Here is a 21,523-nt window from a genome sequence, read left to right as displayed (position 1 = left end):
TAAACCTATAAGCCCTACCTATCCTGTCTGTCTTCCCTATTAACCACTACTGAACCTCTACTGTCTGAACTTGTTCCCTCTGGCTGCTTTCAGATGGTGGAGAGCTAGGGCATCTGAACATGTTAACCCTGCTGAGTGTTGTGTGTGGAAGTGCTGAGGAATCTCATGTCAGTCTGGACACCTCTCCGTGATCGTCTTCTGCAGCTGAGAACAGGAGAATGTACCCAAATAAAGCAGGAGTTTCATACAACACATCTCAGGTGTGATGAGCTTCATCCATTTAACACATGCTACTGACAGTAGCAACTGGGTGTATTCCTACTAGCTGATATGGTCTTGCTATGTCTATCCTTTACCTTACGTACCATATGCCCCCTTCACATAATGAAAAACTACATAAGGATTTGTCCTTACACTTCTGATAACTATAGCTCCACACAGCAGCTAAGTTCCTGGTAGGTGTCTTTAAAGTATCAGAAGAATCTTAGCTGACCTAGAGAAGGCCAGATCACAGGTATAACCTAAAAAGAGTACAATATTGTTCAAGTCACAAGCAAATTAAAGCATTCCTTACATTTTGATGTGTGAGTCAGGATTCATAAATGCTTTGTAAAAAGAGCACAAAAGTGAGCAATCCATAAAAAAAATTAGATCAAGTGCATGTAAGAAACAAAGGGATACTCACTACACCTGTTAGCAATTGTCACGTATATTGAACTGCATTTGCAAGTATCAAGGCAAAGCATGTAAACTTTGCGACAACAGGACTTTGTTGATATGAAAAATAACATTTTCTGGGGGTGCATTAAAAGGAGTGTGGCGAACAGGTTGAGGGAAGTTATCTTCCCCCTCTACTCCACCCGAGTGAGGCCACATCTGTAGTACTGTGTCCAGTTTTGGGCTTCCTGGTTCCAGAAAGACAGGGAACTACTGGAGAGATTCCAGCAGAGAGCTACAAGGATGATCAGGGGACTGGAACATCTCCCTTATGAGGAAAGGCTGAGAGACTCTGGTTTATTCAGCCTGGAGAAGAGAAGAATGAGGGGGGGTTTCCTAAATACCTATAGATATCTAATGTGTGGGTGTCCAGACGATGGGACTAGGATCTTTTCAGCTGTGCCCAAAGACAGGTCAGGGGGCAATGGGCACAAACTGGAACACAGGAAGTTCCACCTCAATATGAGAAGAAACTTCTTTCCTGTGAGGGTGCCAGAGCAGTGGCACAGGCTGCGCAGGGAGGCTGTGGAGTCTCCTTCCCTGGAGACATTCAAAACCTGCCTGGCCGCGTTCCTGTGCCCCCTGCTCTAGGTGTGCCTGCTCAAGCAGGGGGTTGGACAAGATGTTCTCCAGTGGTCCCTTCTGACACCCACCATTCTGTGATTCTGATTTTTCAAATATACAGAATATATTGTGTATAGGGTACTACTACCAAGCCTATTTAAAACAGCAGCTAAAATAAAAAAAAACCAAAGTTGTCTCTTTTTTCCAAATAGAGAACAGTTGTCATAGGGAGTATTTTCAAAGCCAAGGCTTGTGCTTACTATGGGATCATATCTTGTATCTAAGCAAGTTAAAATAAACGCTAGTTGCAAGCACTCTAAACTTCTTGCAATAAATGTTTATTTTCCTTTTTTAAATATACACCAATAACTGAACTGAGTAATTTAACATTAAATCACAGAAAAGGGAAAGTACTATGAAATACATTAACCAAAGAAGTGAACTAAGTTTGACTCTCAGGAAGTGTTCAGAAGTGCATTATTCATCAATGTATTTCAAAAGTCAGAGGAACTTCACCTCTTCTGATTTGAATGGCTTCTGTGAAACTTTCTGACAGACAGGTGTGTCAAGTTCCTCATAGTGCAGAAAGTTTCCTGAACTTTAAAAAGTTTTCTTGTTTGGTGCTAATCTTCTTAAGGACCTGAAAAATTCTGACTTCTTGTTAAAATTATGCTGTGCCATATTAATGGGGATTTTTCAGGAGGGAAAAAAAGAAAAACACTAATCTAAAATATAAATTTTTCCCGTTCCTTTCAAAACTTCAAAATAAGAAGCACTGATCAGAAATAACATGAGAGATGTGCTAATAGGCCACGGTTTGAAAGGTGAGCCTTAAAGAAAAACTGTTGTCTTTGACAACCCCAATACAGTCTTACCAGACATGACTACTTCTCAGTTATATGTAAGAGAGACAGAAAACTCCACAACTGTCTTTAATTCCCTACAACCATACATACCTTTTTCCAAAGCTTCCTCAGATCCACCCCCAAAGGAGACCCATGTTACTTGGTCCGCATGATAACAGGTATAAAAAGTTCAGAAGCCACAAGAAGTTGTGACAAACCAGTCCCCCAGTCCACAAACTGCAGATCAGTTACATAAGAGGAAAAAGGCATCTTGAATAACTAGAGATGCTAGCTACAACTTCAATTGTTTGCATAACTGCAGCCAAACCAATATTTCCCTAGGGTTTTATGTGAGCCAGCATTGCTGCAACATTCCCTCTGCTGATGGAGCCTACATAATGGATCATGTTACCTTAGAAGCCCTGTTTTCCTGCTTTGTCTCTTTTATACGAAAAGGATTAATTTTGCAACAGTAGTTAGAGTGCTGTATTATTGTAAACGATTAAACAAGAGTGTGGAGTAATTTCTCCCCTACTGTCCACAACCATGCTTGGTACAACATATGTGGAAATATCTGTCACAAATACAATTACATTCCATATCTTTTGGTTCTGTTGGGTACTACTGGATTTACTACGTAGCTGTTAGCAGAATGAAAGGATTTGACAAAGGAATCAAAGTAGCGTGACAGGCCCAAATACTAACAGATAGTGTTATTTAAGCTGTTCTTACTCCCAGACTGAGTCTCTTCAGACAATGGATTTGGTTACTCTTTCAGAAACTAGAAGCCAAAGGGACAGGCTCCAAGTATTTCAGGATCCCAAATCACGATGACAGGCTTTGGCAGGCTTGAAAGCACAGGAGAGGGAGCAGGATGAAGAGATTTATCTAGGCAGAATCCATGAGACATAACAGCAACACACTTCAAGCAGAGGTGACTGCAAGGGGGTAAGATGAAATGTGCTAGCGCTTGAAAGGACACCCTGCTAAGCACGCTGCAGGCCAGAGGCTGCCTCAACACAGACCTTCCTTGACCTATCATACCCTGAAGGTGCAATCATCTCAACCTTGCTTTTGCTAGGACTGTCTTAAGTCTTAAATCTTCTTTCAGAAGGTACGTCCCATAGTTCCACTAAACACCTTTTCTATGCCACACTAGTCTGAACAAATCTTTTGTGGATGTGTAATCAGAATCTGGAGTGCTCTGTCTGATCAGCTTGCTTTCATACCTTACACAGTTGAATTATTATACCCCTGCATGGAAGAAAATAACTTTTCCATTGTAAACTCTCCCGCTGTCCTCTTCATAGCAGATTAGAGTGGTCTCTGTACTGGATAAGCTAACAACAGTGCTCAAGTAAAGGACTTAGACATTGTCTATTCCTACACATTCTGGTCACTCAGAGGCAAAATGCCTCCAGTAGCTCTACAGCCATGCTGCAGTATTATGTGGCACATGGCACTGTTAATGGGAGAAAATACATCTCCTAAAAAACATGCCTCAGAATAATGCTATGACCAAGTATCACTTTTACTGTGCAAATGGAAAGCCAAAGATTGACTATCACTGAGACTCAAAAACTATCAAAACAGGTAGAAAATGAGCTACCCTAACCACAATGGAGCAGAGAGCTGCATAACAGCTGCTATAACAGATGTTAAGGATAGCCATAATGTATGCATTTGGTATCTGTATAATTTCATATGCTTAGTACGCAGCCTGTACTTAAGGCTGAAGAGTAAAGGAAGTAAAGCAGATGATTCTGAAAGTATGGCATTTCTTATGGATTTTGTATGACAGATATACAGCTAGCAGATGTATTTATACCAAATATGGAGAGCTGCAAAGCATTAATGAAGGAGCAGAGATGTGAAAGCCTACACGAAGGAAAAGGTTGGGATTTTAATATGAATAGGTATGAACCAGACTGAGATTTAACTACCTCAGGTTGTTCAAGGTGTAGGCTAACTCTCTTCTCACAATACCACACTCAAACTTGGCATAATGGAGTCAAAGTTACAAAGCTGCACATTAATTATCATATCCATATGGATGGACACACATGCATATACACCTCGTGTTTCTCTGAATGCCTAGGATGAAACAGGTCAGCAGGGACAGGTGGAATCTTGAGGTCAGCTAGCACTAAAGAGGAACCAACCTGATTGTTAAAAGACTTCTTAAATTGTGAATTTTTTTTTTTATATATGAAGGAAATTAGTTTCAGGAATATTTACTGTGTTCTGTTTTACAGCTACATCTTGGAACACAATTGATCATGTGTGAGTAGTTTCATAAGCCTGTGTTGCTATGTCTTTATTAGAAGGATGGATCAAATTTTTGAGTCTGAACAGGAGCCCCTCCAACACTGTTAAGGTTTGAGGAAGTAAATTTTTTTTCCTCAACTGAATAGACATTTCACTTAATAACCAGATCAAGTTGCACACTACCTTACCACTTGGACACCAGCAAGATCACTGTGGCACCACAGACATCATTAGCAAGTATGTAAATTCTCTGCTTTAAATACAATCTATTATTAACTGTCTGTATTCCCTGTCTAATCAAAACCAGACTGCTATCAAGTTCCGTAGGAAAAAAAAAAAAAACATGCAGAAGAATTCCCTGTGCTCTGAAACATGAGACACTATAAAAAGATATTTTATTAAGTTAACACTAGAACAGGAACAAAAGCCATTTAGCTCTCTTGTCCTTTCAAGGGTTTCTGTTTCAGATATCCACTTCAAAAAGCAAAAGCCCTGTTGTATGTATCTTCACTCAGCTGCATGAAATACCCATGATGTAGCTTGCATGGCCATCTCAGCAGGGTGACCAACAACTATTTAACTGAACACAAGCATGGCCAAATCCAAAAGACCTTAGGGGAGACACTCATTTACATCTACTTTGGACTGGAATATGCATTCTTTTCATTCTCCAACTCACTGGCAGCCTTTAGGGGGAAAGGTTTTCCTATCTCCTAGTTCTAGCCTACCTTATCTTCTAACCCAGAACAAGACAAAAAACAGGATCACAATTCCTACTGAAAAGGAAGCCTGCAGCCTTATATCAGATCGCATTTTTATTTTATTTTAGCTTCTAGAAGTAAGAGAAAAAAGGGAGGAGAAAGAAGAATTCCTGATCTACAACTTGTTCAGGGTGCAAAAAAGTGCAAAGGCACTTCAGTGACAGGTCTACCAATTGTTCTATACAGAATTCCATAAGAAGGATAAATACAGCATCTATGCATAGTCTACATGTTCAGTATGACCTCGTAGGCATCTATCGAGTAGATCTGCTCCGTAACTCATAACCCAGGCAGAAACAACACAAAACTCTCTCTGGAACAACATAAGCATCTTTACAAATAAGGCCTGATCACCAGAGCATAAGCATAAAGGTTTGGCCTCATTACCTGAAGCCACGTCTCCCTTTTTTGGGAGAAGAACTCCAAAGCAACATGCCTCCACATGACACAAGACTTGGCTGCCAGTTTTCCAGCATTAACTGTGTTTTTGAAAAAAAAAAAAATTCTTCAGCCTGAATTAGGATTTAAAAGAAAAAAAAAAAAAGGCTGATACCAGCAATTATATTAACTGCTATTAAGAATGCAGAACAGTTAGAGAAGATAACAGAGGTTTGGGAACAGTCATATCAACACCTTTATTCCTTTCTCTGCTGCTTAAGAAAAACAAAGTTAAAAAATGAAGCTGCCACTGATCACCTGATGAGAAGTTTCTGTTTTATGGCACTTTTAGAAATAATGACTCAGTATGCTGCATATAAATAATGAGTCAATATGCTGCGCACGAAGTGTTTTAATCAATATATAGGGAAAAAATAATTTTGGTTCTTCAGACAGGATATAAACAAAGAGAAAGATGGTTAGGTTTGATCATGCAGCAGTTTCTTTGAGAACTGGCATTGACAACAGATAAGCCATGATCATTAATGAGGTTTCTCTGTTTAAAAGGCAACACTAATTGAGCAGAGAAAATTTAGATATTTCAAGGGATGCTTGAGTATGTTTTTTGCGTGCTCCCCAGCAAGAACAGTGCACAAGAAGGCCTAATGGAAAACATTGAGATGAAAAGGAGCATCTACTTATGTCTGTCTACCCTGTTTCATCACACCTTCCATCAAGAATAGAAGCTGATCAAAGTGAAATCACTGCTTGAGGGTCACTGTTCACCAAGGGTCTGGCAATATTGAATTTCCCATAATTATATCTTTGCAACCTGTAATTTTTCTTAAAGACCCATCTATGTGTTCGCGGAAAAGACCAGAACAATGTAGATAACCTAATACAAGAGCTATTATTTCACAGTAGGAAACAGTAGCTTCCAACAGTGGGTCTGACACTAATCACAACAGTGCCTTTGACTGCAACACTGCATATAAGGAATGATTTTTCTTGCTAAGACCTGGAAAAAGATACTCTTATTAGAATCAGATGTGGCACATGGTGGTCAGATCCCTCTTAGGGCCAGCTTGACTTTTTATTTTCTGTGTCACCAGGACACTGAGTCTGAATGCTCTGTAAATCTCCTCCTTCAGTATGAGCCTTTCCACTGTCCACACGCTGTCCTCCAAGGCAACACCCGTTCTCTCCTATGCTGGCCATAGCATATTCACATGTATTGTAAAATTTCACAAAAGCAATGGGTGTATATAGAATTTTGCTATTTACTGGACTTTTGTACCATAGCACTTCTTCTTGACCAGAAGAAGGCTGAACAGACCTAAACAGCTCTTCCTGAACTAGTATAGCATAAATGGTAGCTACAAAATTACCATCAGGAGTCTTTCACCTAGTCTGCCTATCTTTCACAAACAGCCTAAACTGAGATTCCCAGAGGGCTAAACCACTGAAGCACCTACAGGAACGGATCTCTGTAGAGGACATGCCTAGGTATGGTTGTTTTTGGGGCGATGTCAGGAACTGTTGTTTCATAGTAAGGTAAATACAAGGCTTTCCCCATCTACCAACGGAGGAGGAAGGCCTCAGTCTGTCTCTACACCCTCTACCCTGCTGAGTTTCTCTGCTGCCTATCCAGAACCTGCACATTATTTCCTGCCACTATTTCTGGAAGCTAATTAACCTCCCACACCTTCTGTGCTATTTTTCAAGGATGAGGGCAGAAGGCAGTCAGTGCCAGGTAGAAGTTAAAGGAAGTGCATACTTCAGTACAGCACTGAAGTTCAGTTACCAGGGAACTGAGAAGAGGCAACGGTGTTCTCCTTGTACATACCCTACAATCCCTGGTTCTCCCTTTTAATTCAGGTGTCCCACCTCCCAGTACTTAATTCCATTACCGTAACAATCACCCCAGCATAAGACAGCACACCATGCCATTTTATAAAGAGGAGACAAGGGCCTTACACAACGGGCTGGCAGGCAGCAGTTGCCCATGACCTCCTAGAATCTCCCACTGACCCTTGCATTATGGAAAAATGCATGTGTTAGATACTTGTTTACAGCTTTCTGGCAAGAAAGCAATCTCTCTGTAATTTTGGGTAGCTAAGAGATTTTCTAGATAAAGCAAGAAGTTTCTTTTCAAGGAAAAGTGGAGAAACAGGGAAAGACAACTTGTCTTGATGTACTATTATCCTCATAGAAATGATTTGCTCTGTGACAACAATATTTGAAGAGACTTTGCTGATCCACCTGGCTGGATGCAGACAGACACCCATGAATTTTGGTTAAAATAAGTACTACAAAAGAGATCTGTAAAGATTGCTAGACAAAACACTACAGCTCTCTGGCATAACAGTAACACAACTCAAAAAAGGTTAACTGGAAAGGATATATATGGACTCGGCAACAGCTATGTACAGAGCATGAAGGTAACTAGTCCCAGCAGTGGAATCACTAGATAAGCACATACTTTCTAACCACATGACTGCAACATTTATGGAGATGACCATAGGAAGACAATATGGTGATACTATGTTTATGCATCACCTGTCAAATACCAGCAATAAATCCTGCTGCCCAAAGCTTATCTGTAGTATATATCGCCTAACAAGCATTTCCGACAGACTGCATATAACCAGGAAAGGCAGCACATTTGGGAGTATTTCTGGTTAGCCAATGAAGCACTTTGGTTCAAAGAAAAGGCTGTTCAGATCAATGGCATGCATTTAAACACAGCACAATTATTTTTAAAAAGCTGCTTTTGTAACTTAAGCATGTATATACAGTGAATAAACCAAGAACGACAGGGAAAAAGGGAAAAATCATCTGAATTAAACATCATCATGAACAAATGGAGGTCATCCAGATTGGAAACCTCTTTTCTCTCACACCTCAAATTTAAATGTTTCACTTTGCAAGACCATCCTTCTTTTCAGATCACGCATTACGACTTTCCCTATAAAAACAGGAAGAACTACCAGGGAAGAATTAAAAAATATGATACTTAATATGTGTTAATATCTTCATCCACTGAATGTACAGCACATGGATAACACAGGCACATAGCTACATCTTTTTCCTTTCACAAAAAAACAGTGTAAGTTTGGCTGCTTTAAAGGAGTTAACCTGGATCAAAGCTGAAATAAACCTCTGAATCAGTAATAAACAGCCTCCCCTTTCTTCGCTGCATTTTGTATTTCTGTGAAGTAGGAGAGTTGAGGAAAAAGTTAGTGAGTTGTGACTATGTGCCCGTCAGTCAGTTGTTTCTTAATTTACCAACTGATAAACAGTTATTAGAAAACATCTGTTATGAGAGCATAACACGTCAGACAAACAAACCATAAAAATCACATTCTCTCTTTTCCCAGAAGTACGTAATTTGCTTGTAAGCATTTTCCACTGCTTTCAGTAGCATATTTCCCCCAGTGTTTGCAACGTATTTTTGCTCAAAAAAAATCCATCTAAAACTTTCCATGTCTTTCAGAGTCTTAAGTCCCAGCCTCCTCATTTCTTTAAGTTACACTCAGTAACTGGACATTACCTTATGCTGTAACTGTAAGAGGACAGAATGTGCCACTTAATGTTGGCGGTATCTTACCATACAGTAGCTCAGCATGTTGCCCTAATACAGACAGATTTAATTGTACCAGGCCAAATACTATCTGTGGAAACGAGAAAATGCTATACGGACTTCAACAGATGCAAACGTGTGTGAAAGCAGAAGGATGCCGACATGGAATATGAACTGCTTGTTATTTATTACACCTTTGCCATTTCTCCTTAATGTCCCACACCCAGTTTTCAACAACGCAATAACTGTTCCATCAGTTGTCCCTGTACTGGGGCTGACAGCTTCTGAGGCAGGTCCAGCACCACCACAAACATAACACACCCCACTTTCAAGTCAGGAAAATAAAAATCCTCTAAATACAATGCATGGGTTAATTCCGTTTTGGTCCAAGGCTGCATCAGGACTTAACGGTCAGGGAACACCACTCTGAAATGTCTCTATCCAGGAACTTTTGACTTGCTTGGGAGGAACTCCACATAAGGACAAACTCTTGGCACATCACTATTTTGGGTGTGCATAATAACAGTGCCCATCTTTCACAGGATGTTATCTCTGGTGTTGTACAACCCACAGAAATGTACTCCGAATTTTGTAAAGATATAACTATTGCTAAACATGCCAGAGAAGCCCATTTTCTAATCAGTATGAATGTACTTAACTCTTTCTGTATAAAGCTTCCTGAATGACTGGCAGATAAATATTATCTTCTCAGATCTAACCTTGAAATAATTAAAAAAAAACAAACAATCAATCCAACAAAAAAACTCCAAAAAACTTCTACAGCTTCAATCCTTCAGAAGCACCTATCCCCCAGGGACACCTGGGGAAGCATAACAGCAGAAGCATACTGAGCTACAAAAGTAAACAGAACAACATTTTAACCATACCTCCAGGAAGTACAGCTTGCAGTACAAACATAAACCTCTCTCCCCTGAGCTTTGGAAAACACTAAAAGATTCCCTAAGCCTCTATTACTTTGCTAGGATTATTTTCCAATAGAGGTCAGTATGAACTCTGTTAGTTGTGTGTATTCTGTAAAAGTACACAAAGGGAATGAAGCTCCACAACCACACACACTTATTTACGAAATTTTCTAAAACCAAATCTTCAGTGATCCAACTTTTAGCAAGTTCACTTCTAATTGAATCAAAACCAAGATTTTGTTCTTGTTCTTCAGCAGAACAATCTCCCCTGTAGCTTCACATATGTCAAACCAAAGTTATGGTTTCTGAGATTAACTCACAGTCAAATGAACACAGCAGTTTCTCAGAAGGATCCAGCTACCAGTTAGATGGGATTGGCAAATAAACTCCAATTTTGTTTCCAGCCAGCAAATGCTTAAACAATTTTCTAGTTTAAGACAAAGCATTTAAACTTTTGCCTACCCCATTCTTTTCACCCTTCTGCTGCCCAGGCTAGCGCTGCTGAACACTGCAGCTCGCAGCGCAACAGACCACCTAGCTCTCCTCTGCATGACACCTAATTTCTACTGACGAGCAAAAACTGAAGCTAAAAAAAGGAGAGTCATAGCGAGCAAGACTTCCCCATTTATCACCTGTTTAAGACAGACCTCATTTCTACAACTGTAGCTGATTCAGCACTGAAACACCTGGGGACAAAGCAGGTCAGTTAGCTGCTGCATGTGCAGTGTCTCTGACATCAAGCTTTCTACACTTCGTCTTGGACTCCTAGTCCTGTTCAAGAGAAAAATCAGATACAGATCTTGCATACCTGAAGAACTTTATTAAGTTTATTGGCATAATTTGGGGGGGGGGGGGGAGGGAAATCATGACCCAAGGCTTGAAGTCAGGCAGCTGTAGAGAAGGCCAAGGAATTACACTTCATTTCTAATGTGAAGTCACTGATGGGACTACACCATACAGGATAAAGGACAGTTAGAAGACACTTTGATTCCCAGTGCTAACAAGCAAGTTATTTCTGGCAACAGATTTCACTGCAATACATACTTTGGGAATACACCTGCTTAGAGACCAGGGATACAACAGTTGGAAAAAAAGAAATGCACAGACCTTCTCAAGAATTTCTGTCCAGAGGAAGAGCTAGTTGCTGGTAACTTGTTCTCCTTTCTCCTGGACGCTGTTTACAATCAAACCTTTGTGAAGAAAAGTTCTTTGGGGAATGGAATCATCCCAGATTAGGAGAAAGTCACCTTTTATTTTTCTTTGGAGGAGAAAGCCCCAGATTTTTTTAGTTTCTTTTTTCACATACGCTTAACTTCTCAAAGAGCACCCTTGGGACTGCCAAGTCCCAAATGAATTGGGAGCCCTGTATGGAACCAGACAGCTGCTTGATTCCAGCAGTTTTCAGATGATGGTCATTACCATGGCATACAAGCACCTAAACAACTTGAGACCTCCACAGGAAGCCAAAGACCAATGCAGGAGATGGAGTCTTTAACCCCTAAGGTCCCCAGGCCTCGGGGTGTGCAGGGAGCCCTCCTGCCCATGGAATGGGAAGCCCTCCGACTCCCCACTTTCCATCAATTAGCCTAAGCAGCCTTTACCAGCCAGCAAGGCCTCCTCTTCCTCATGAAAAATATTAAGTATTTTTGATCTCTTCATCTGCTCTATTTTTACAATACCTGTCAGGTTAAAAGCCAGGAGGAGGCCGGGTGCAGGCACGGCCGGGCTGGGTGAGGACCGTGGTGGGGAGCCCACCGTCTCGCTGACATGGCCCGGCCTGGCCCTGCCCGCGACAGAATTCAGACCGAACTCCCGTTTTACTCCATCTTGCCTGTATCGAAGTTTGGGAACTTTTGACAAAGTTCTGGGTTTTTTTGGCACGGAGAGAAGAGGATCACAGCTTCCCACTGGAGCCCATACCCATTGCTGTAAGCGATAAAGTAGAGCTGCTGAGTTTCTGTGCCACGGCAGAGAAGGATTTCCATGCTGCTGCATGAAAGCACTAGAAGCAATATGTATGCGCCTTGCTCCTAAAAGTAGGGCACTGGAGTTTAAGGCTGTGCTCGGGGCCGCCTCCTGAGGAGCGCGAGTCTCGCCTAAGCGGAGATGTTCGTGCTTAATCTCAGCCTGGAGGCGGAGACCCCTCGGCAACACTTCCCTATGAACTTCCACCCAAAGCCAACGCCTGGCGCCGCGAAGCCCCCACTGGGCTCCCCCTACCCACCCCGCCCGCTCCTGCCCGCCGCCGCCGCCTCCGCCTCAGAGGGCCCGGCCGCCGCCGCGCCTCCGCCGAGCAGCCCCCCGCGGCTGCCCCTCCGGCCCGGGCAGTACTCACAGCCGCAGAGCGACCCTGTTTTCCCGCCTGCCGGCGGCCCGCGCAACCTTCGGTTCCTCCGCGTCGCACCGCTGCTCGGTCATGAGAACCATCGGCACCGCACGGCGCGACACAGCCCCGTCGCCGCCGCTGCACCACCGCGCTCAACCGGCGGGCCGGGCCACCCCGCCCCCACCCACGCCCCCGCTCCGCCCCGGGGCGGGCGCCGCCGCTGTGGTCGTCGTTGTCGTGGGCCGGCTGGAGTCAGAGCGCGGGCCCGCGGTGGGAAGCCGCTAAAAACCGGTTCCGCCGGTCAGTCTGGGGCTGTCTGTCTGTCCGGGGGCTGGCTGCTGCCCCGGGCCGCGGCGGGCGGGTTGGCCCCGGCTGCGGCCGCGACGTGACTGAGGCGGCCCCGGGAGCGGGAACCCGCGCTCCCCGCGTGGCCGATCCGTTACGCGCCTTAAATTATTTAGCCAGGGCGTTGAGGCGTGAGAGGCTGCCTCCCGCCGGCTCGAACAAAGGGTGTCCTTAATGTTTTATACGTAGGGGACGGGAGATGCGGTTTCACGCGGGCAGGCGCGGTCTGGGGTGGGGAGGTGGCCGGTGAGGAGAGCCCTGGCCTCTTTGTGAAGCAGGCGGTAGCCCCAGTACCGGTGCAGGCCTACAGGCAGCTGTACTAACGTGAAATTCTGTGGTGATTAGCTGGTATTTCCATCTGTGGCTGCCTCAGGTGGCTTTTTTGTTTATTTTCAGCAGCACCCTGGGCTGGTTTGTCTGCCCAGGAAATGACCTGATGTTGCGCAAAAGTCTTCCCCCGGCTTAAGCTGGTGGGGCTGTCCTGGAAGTTGGGTGCCCTCAGAAGCACTAAATGGCAGCCTTTGGCACGAGTCATATCACATGCACAAATTGTGAACGTGCATGTGAAAAATGTTTTTGTTGCCTGGTTAATACCCGAGTTGAGGTTCAGTTTGCTGAGCAAATAATCTTCACAAAGCAAAGATGGACTCTGCAGCTGTAGCAATACAATCTAAGGAAGGCCAACCCTGGGGTGAGATTTCAAAGTAACATCTCTAGAAAAAGGTCTATTTAATGTGTTAGAACATATTAATAGAATTGATAACAGAAGATTTTAATTTTTCTTTCTAACTGCTGGACTGTTCACAGGCAGTAAGGGAAAAATATATACAGGAGAGTGGTGTCTGTTAGCGGACATAAAGGTAGGAGATAGATACTAATGTGCATTTCAGATTAAAAGATGTATGAAGAACATCAACTTTCCTGTGGCAGTGTTAGGATTGCTTGATACTAACACAGTATTTTGAAGGTGCAAGGACTAAGCATTAGGTATTGTTGCAATATATTCAGGAAATAAGTAAAAAGAAAGAGGTGTTAAGGGTGAAAAGGCTCAGGACTGCCATAGCTGCTTGGGCACATGGATTGTGCAGAAAATGCGAGGTTGCTCTATGGTCTTAGCTAGGCCAGGTGGCTTTCATTAGCTCTAGTCCAATAAAATTTTAAGACTCTGTGCCAAGCTGCATAGAAAGTCAAACATTTAAAATGGCCGTATTTCTGGGAGACACGATTAACTAATGCTTATGTATTATTAAACATGAAACCAAGGTACATAAGGAAAAGCAATGAGATGTAGTTTACAAGAAATATTTTTTTCAGGCCTGTTAGGTCCTGCACCTGTGAAACTTTGATTGCTGCCTCATGGTCCCCTGTGAAGCACCAGGGCAGGTTTGGCACTGCATTACAGATCCTCTCCCACTACCTTATGCTAGGTGCAACCTGTGAGTAGCGGCATCCCATTTATTCAAGGGACAACAGAATAGGCCCATTCCTGCTGTCTGGGCTGCAAGTAGAGCTGGAACTGAAAGAGTCAGGGAAGGCAGGGTTGGCATCTGTTTGGACCCAGGACCCTTTGCTGGCATGTAGCAACCTGTATGAGGTTTTGGGTTCCCTGGGAATTGTTCTTATGTCAGTGTGCACTACCAAGGCATGCACAGCATGTCTGGAATCAGTAGGAAAAGAGTCTGCCTGCCCTTCATCTCATTTTTGGAGGCCTTTCATTGCACTAGAAAGGTATCAATAGCTATTTTAGTCCTCACTGAGGCTGAAGGCAGATTTGTGGTAGAATAACGCTTGTATAGCTCTAACCACTCCAGCAGAACAATGCTGGTATAGAGTAGGTGAGAATCTGACTTTTAGATATTTAAACAAATAAAATCAGCTGCCTTTTGAGTGCTTAGATTTTCAGTCTCTGGCAGATTTAGCTACAGGAAATAAATGCTACTGCTGGCTAGTTTTGTTCACTCATCTCCAGAGGCTCCTGCCTCTAGCAGAGTGGTGCAAGAACTGGGAAGGAGCTGCTTGGTCCCTGGAGCTTAGTCTCTGTTATAGTTTTGGTTGACTCCATTCTCAAGGTCTGAAAAGCTCTCTGTTTTAATTAGTCAAGGTATTCACTGTAGAAGTAACTTAAATTGATGCATGCAGCCAAGACAATAGAAATCAATCCTTACTAAATACTTTGTTCCATATCATGATATCTTAACTTTTGACAGAGACTTGGTTCTGGCAAATTTTAAATGCATGCCTCTCCAGTACATTTTGTTATTATCTATTAGTACAGTGAAAGTAATAAGCAAGTAACTATAGCTTGTGTTTTTTTGGAGGATTTGAAAGAGAAATGAAACTCTGTGGCCAAGCTTTGTCAAACGGTGCATAGTGTACCAACTCCAGAGCAAGAGACACACTCCCGAGTCCTGAATGCCAGGATTCTCAGGAATATGTATGAGGTGTGCCTTATATTAAACACTCAAATATGCAGCTGCCCATGTGGGTGGAATATACTTGAAAACCATATGCTATGCTTTTGTTTTGGTATGCTCTGGTGAGTCTTACATATGCAAAAAAAAAGCACAAAGGACCTTTTACCGTACAGTTATAATTTTTCAGGTATACAGATAAAGCAAGTATGTGAAGATCAAGCTATCAGCAAGAGAGACCCATGTTTGGTGCAAATATGGACCACGTTTTTGTCTAATTGGTGTAGTCCAGACTGGGGAGAGAAAGAGGTATTAGTGTACTATAAAATTACTGATTACTGTTTAATGCGTGCAGTACTGGTGATGTCATGTAGGCAAAAATTGACATGTTCCTGCTCTGAAGTGACTGCATTAAGCCTCAGAAAGATTTGAGGGATTTTGATAATCAGGACCTTCAACATTACGTTATAGCACAGCAAAGGATGAAAAACTAGAAATGAAATAATAGGAAAAACTTTCATTGTAAGAAAAGATTCTTTTCTTCTATTCTTTAGCCTAAGATGAAATCTATAAAGGGTGTTTTCAGGACTTCTTTTTTATCTGTGAACTCTCTGATAGGTTCAGATCTTTTCAGAAGTGCAGTGCCCCAAGCTGGACACGAGAAGCCTTAAGAAGGCTGAGTAGAGGCAAAATTAAAGGATTACTTTATCTGTCCTATACACACTACGGTTGTTTATATTTCATAGTAACATATTTACGCATTTCACAGCAGTGTGAGGCTGGCTCAGGTTTAATTGTTGAACCACTATGACCTGGTGACACTTTTATAAAGGACAACTGAGATGTTCTTCTCTAATATATTAGCAGCTGATTGTTAGACTTGGCTAAGTATGACCTTCTACATATCCTTTTTTGATTTCACTCTTGTTTTTTCAGATTGTTTCTTCAATTTGTCAGAATAATTATGAATCCTGTGTGGAATGATGTGAGAAGAGGAAGAAGCCCAAACAGACACACTGGAAAGGTCAATACAAAAAGCAGTAGGACTGCCACCCATTCTTGCATAGGATATTGCTGATGAATGATAAAAAAAGACAGTCTAGCTGGAAATAAACAGGATTAGAGATTGTCTTAGCCAATGAGTATTTATGTGTCTTGGGAGTTTATTTCAGTACAGTCACCAAGGCTGTTCATAAAGAATTTCTCAGTTTATATGGTGAGTATCAGCATGCCTAAACATGAGGAAACTTCATTGGGAAGGAGCAAAGCAGAAAATGAGTAGAGGGATTTTGGCATTTGTATGCTTCAAGCACATTTTTTCTCAGTAGAGAATTCTTCTGTACTTCTTTGCAGGAGTGAAAGGGTGCAAATTGATACACTCTTAACAGTACCTGAATACAGGAACTTTTGGATTATAGGTCCTTGTATGTCTTGTCTTCAGTTTTCTGTATGATATTCTGCCTTGGTAAGGATTCTGTGAAAGCTACTCAAATGCCTTAGAAGCCATTAAGTGATGAAAGACCCCCTAAATAAGTCCTTATATTATTCTGTTGAAATATGCAGAGGTAAGCAGACTTATGTTAGCTACCATAGAAATATGAGCTATGATAGTATGAATTACAAACTAATAGACATTTGGGAAGATGTTGAAACAGTGAAAAACTTTGGTTTCTAGAATATATGCAAGCCAGCCACAAGCCAGAGTGAAACGGCTTACAGCTTGGGAAACACAGACTAGAAAAGACAAAAAAAACTGCATTAAAAGAGTCGTTCAGCATTGGAAGAGGTTGCCCAGAAAGGCGGTAGACTCTTATCTTTGGAGGTACTCACAAGACTCAGCTAGACAAAACCATACCTGATCTGATCTGGTGTCAGTGATACTCCTGCCTCAAGCAGGAGTGTTCAGAAATACCTGCAAGTCAGTCAGCATACTTGAAGTATGCTCAAAATAAACGGAGTAAACCAGGGTTCTAAATAGTCTGTGTAAGATAACTAGGGCCAGAACACAGTAAATGGTGCAGTTTTGTAAGGAGGGAAAAGCAGTTTTGGCCAATTGATACCCGTTCCTTGCCTGGATTAAAAGTTCAGTTATTAATTTGTTTCTAGAAGTGTGAGATTGCTTTATAGAGACCTATATCTTGTGATTGGTTTCTTAGCAGTTTGCTAGAAGTCCTATCTGCCTATCTGTTCCTGTTTTTTGTTTACAGGAGCCTGGATTACTGTATCAGTTGAGCTCCCCTTTGGACAGGGAAGTGCATAGGGCATATGAAGTAAGCTGGCTAAAAGTTAGAGCACATTTCTCGCCACAAATGGTGAGGCATGCTGAGGCTGTTTGTTGTGGTTGACTACCAAAGCAATTGGATGAAACAGACTACACTACAATTAGGTACTGTAGCACCCAGCAGGAAAAAGGAGAGAAATTCTCACCCAAAGCCTCTGGGGTAATAGTAATATGGTGTCAGCCCCCCTCCCCCCCAATGAACGTGTAACACGTTGTACATGTACTCCATCAGCACATTTACTGCCATTTTGATACCAGTGACCTTCACGCAGTTTACTGTGCCGAGTCACAGAATACACACTGCATACTGTGCATCTTACTGATGTGTCTAACTGTGTCTAATACTGATCAAAAGGACAGTATGGGAAGGAGGGTTAATGGCAAAACGCAGTGGAACTGGTAAAGTAAAGGAGCATTCATCTCCCTCCAAATTGTTCACGGCAACTTTCTTCTGAACAAAGCAACCTTGTGACATGTAATAGTTCAGTTCTGCTACCTGTGATGTGGCCCTCAGCCAGTTGGCACTATGCTGGAAAACACAGGTCAGTGTCTCCTTTTAGTTCAAGAGAAAAAAAGCAGTCATGCCATACTTCCCAAGCAATGTATTGCCCTGGATGCCTCATGGATGGCATTGTTAGAATGCTGTGGTGCCTAGATCTTGTAATTTTTAATTACAGTACCAAATCGCATGGCAGTAAAATCCATTTTTCTGCATTTATAACCATCATTTAATATATTGGCCAGCTAGGCAGGAAAAGATTAATACAAGTATTGCTTTTTCTAACCTGATGGATCAGCTTAGCTTGATTTGTCATCCTCTGCCTCTAAATGTCCAGAGGAAATCCTGGGTGACGTCCAAGTGTGACATCTCTGTATATGGATTACATGGGCAAAGATTTCAGTCCAGGTGCACTGGTATGTTTCAGACGCCAGATTACGTGTGTCTAATGAATAATGCGCATGCATGTATGTAATTATTGAAACTGTGTATTATAAAGGAATATATATGGATACCTCTTTGAATGAGAGATGCATGCATGCACCCAAACATTCATGGTATATCTAAATATGGTGATCATTTCATTGGGAGAAACCTTTAGTCATCTGGCAGTCTCTGAAGAGCAGCAGTATAGTACATTAAGTATGTAAGAAAGGGAAACTTAGCACAGCTCCTTTGAGGATAAATTAAATATTCCACAAGAAAAAATAGTGCTCAGACTTTCCAGGAGCTTAGGAAAGGATTGTTCTTACTCTGAGAAGAGGAAGGTTGAAGTGAGGGACACAAGATAATGTGAAAGAATGAATCATGCTATCAGTTCTCTCACAGTCTTTACATTAGATGTGATTGTGAATAATAAGTTATTCTACTAAGCTGGATAGACTTACTGTTTCGTCTCATTTAAAACTAGGAGCTACATTACTCTGGGGGAAAAAAAAACCATAGATATGTCTTGCATATCAAGGCTACGTAGGGTGAATACCAAATCCCAGGTGCAAGCCTTTAAGCAGTAGCAGTAAAGTGGTTGCCAGTGTTTCAGGTGCTCATAATTGAGCTATAAAGACAATGCACCTTTTAGAAGATAGTAGGCATGTGTTTATCTCTTTAGCATGACTGCTTGGATTAGTCTGAACTAAGCCTCAGCCTTACAGCAGTGCATTGGATGCTTCTGAGGGGTATAATTTCAATGCAGAAGTAAATTTTCCTAAAAAAAGTTCACATTCCCATCCAAAAATCTTCAGAGAGAAAACCTGAATGTACAGGTCCTTTCTTGTGTCCAAACAAAAACCCAACTGCAACACAACAATCTTTACAGTTTACAAGTTGTCACACACTTTTTCTGTTTTTCTGCTGTATGCAAAAGACAGGTAAATATTAATGCCAGATCACAGATGGAAAACACAAGTATAGTATTTAGAATCATAAAATGCCCTGAGTTGGAAGGGACCCACAAGGACCATCAAGTCCAACCCCTGTCCCTGCACAGGACAACCCCAGAATTCACACCATGTCTCTGAGGGACTTGTCCAAGTGCTTCTTGAATAACACCAGGCTTGGTGCCATGATGCCTCCCTGGGGAGCCTGTTCCAGGGCTCCACCACCCTCTGGGGGAAGAACCTTTTCCTAATACCCAGCATAAAGCTCCCCTGGCACATCTTCCTGCCATTCCCTCGGGTCCTGTCATTAGTTGCCAGAGAGAAGAGATCAGCGCCTGCCCCCAAATTTAATTGATTTACACATTGCAATGTACCAAATGAGCTACCAAGCCAGGATTAGAGTCCAGGACCATTTTGACTTCCATTTCCATGACTTCTCCATACTTCTCCATACTGTACTTTTTGGTTGGTTGATTTAATTTAATTTAATTTAATTTAATTTTATTTTATTTTATTTTACTTTATTTTACTTTATTTTATTTTATTTTTTTACCTAATATCAATGTTACTGGCAAATGCTGAATCTTCACTTTTTCTTTCTTTTTAAACAAGCATTTGATATACAATCTGCATTTGATTATTGCTAGGGCTGATGTTAACATATGTAGCTGTGTGACATTCACAGAGCTGGTGGTCAGGAGTCCTGATCTAAATTGTTTAAAAATATCATTCTCTTGTGTTCAATATATTTTTTTCAGGGTCATTCTGAAGAGTGGTCAAAACCACAAGGCTCGAGATTTTTCTAAAGATTAGGAGATCTGGATGCAGGGTATTGACTCACATCATAGGGAAGGGCTCCAAAGGGGAGGTTGAGGTCTCTATTGTTTTTCCCAATATTTTGATCTGGACTGCTGGAAAATGTTTTGTTCTAATGTCAGAACAACTCTATGCGTTGATGCTGATAAAATGCTGTATATACAGTGGCCAATACTTTTATCAGTACAAATCTCTGATCTATTATGCATGGCTGACACCTCAGCTACAGCTCCAGAGTCTTAATTTGCTTCTGAAATCAGTTCCGCTCTGTGTCAGGAATAACATGCTGCCATGGTGATAAACTGTGAGCTCCCTGTCTGAAATGTTAATAACCCCTGGATTCTGGCAAATTTGTGCTCATCCACATGGTGCCAATTACAGTGAGGTGAAAACAGAGATATATAAAAACTTAGGCATATTGTCAGTTTTTGTCCTCAGGCATAAATAGTTATGATAAACAAGCAATGATTAATATAGTAAATTTTCTCTGTGGATGCATCCTCATATATGGGAAATATGCTCTAAGTAAATAGGACTGTGTTGAAAATAGCACCTAAAAACGCAGAGCCTGCATTTCTTTTTCCCAAAAGCATTTTCCCTGATTTTTTCATGTGTCTCACGTTGGGTAGGTGTATTATGACTGTGACAAACACATGAAAAGCAAGTTCAGTGAGAGCTCAGTCCAGCTACTAGCTCATTGTGTGCAATCTTGCATTCTTCTTATTAGATTGTCTAGTATTTGCAGCCTGCTATTCCATCTTTGCTATTGATAGAGGTATAGTTTCACAGCAGGGCTTTGAAATCATGTTATCCTTCTTCCTGAAACAACAGGTGAGCAAACTGGATTTCTAGAAGGCCCGCCCCTGCCACTTCCTACTTGGCAGCAGGTAGATTATTGAGAAATCTGAGGCAAAGGACTCTGTTCTTTGTAAGGTCTGATCACGTTGCTCTCAGAGCATATATGGTAGCTTTTTGCATACTGGTTATCTACTGGTAAATAACAAAGTAAGCAAATCTGTCTGCCCAGTGTTTCAGGCTGGACAGAGAAAAAAAGGCAAACTTTCTGTTGCCCAAATTAGAAATGGTTAAACGTCACCTCCTTGTGCTGAACACTGCATGTGCCACTGTATGTACTCATGTCCCATGCCTCGTCGGATAATGAGATCAAGAGAGGCATACAAAAATACATGTGGAAGTTGTTTTAAAAAACAGGCTCTAAATGATTAGGTAAGAGCCTTTGAGAGCTCTAATTAAAACCTAAAATTTCTGATTCCTTCTTCTCTGCTCAAACTGTTGGACATTATCTCTCTGACATTGAGTTGGAAGAAAGGACATTACGCAGATAAAATATTAAAACGACCTAGTAACATTTCAAAAGAGGAAAAATGAGGCCAGCAGCCTTATTTATGCTTGTGACCCAATTAGTGATA

General features: G+C 41.8%; 1 protein-coding gene across 2 annotated transcripts in view; it reads right to left on the bottom strand.

Moving 5' to 3' along the window:
- GRAMD2B (GRAM domain containing 2B) overlaps nt 1–21,523 on the bottom strand; it is a 46,316-nt gene that overhangs the window by 21,206 nt on the left and 3,587 nt on the right. Inside the window, exon 1 of one of the 2 annotated variants that reach the window (XM_075078721.1) lies at nt 12,375–12,545. The exons of the other annotated variant lie outside the window; for it this stretch is intronic. Within the exon in view, the coding sequence (XP_074934822.1) occupies nt 12,375–12,466 (92 nt within the window). The 5' untranslated portion in view covers nt 12,467–12,545. Of the gene's footprint in view, nt 1–12,374; nt 12,546–21,523 lie in introns of those variants that run through there. 2 annotated transcript variants of the gene reach the window in all.

This window comes from Phalacrocorax aristotelis, chromosome Z (genome assembly GCF_949628215.1).
Source record: "Phalacrocorax aristotelis chromosome Z, bGulAri2.1, whole genome shotgun sequence".
NCBI lineage: Eukaryota > Metazoa > Chordata > Aves > Suliformes > Phalacrocoracidae > Phalacrocorax > Phalacrocorax aristotelis.
The sequence above is the reverse complement of the archived record's forward strand: the minus strand, read 5'-3'. Positions and strand labels throughout refer to the sequence as shown.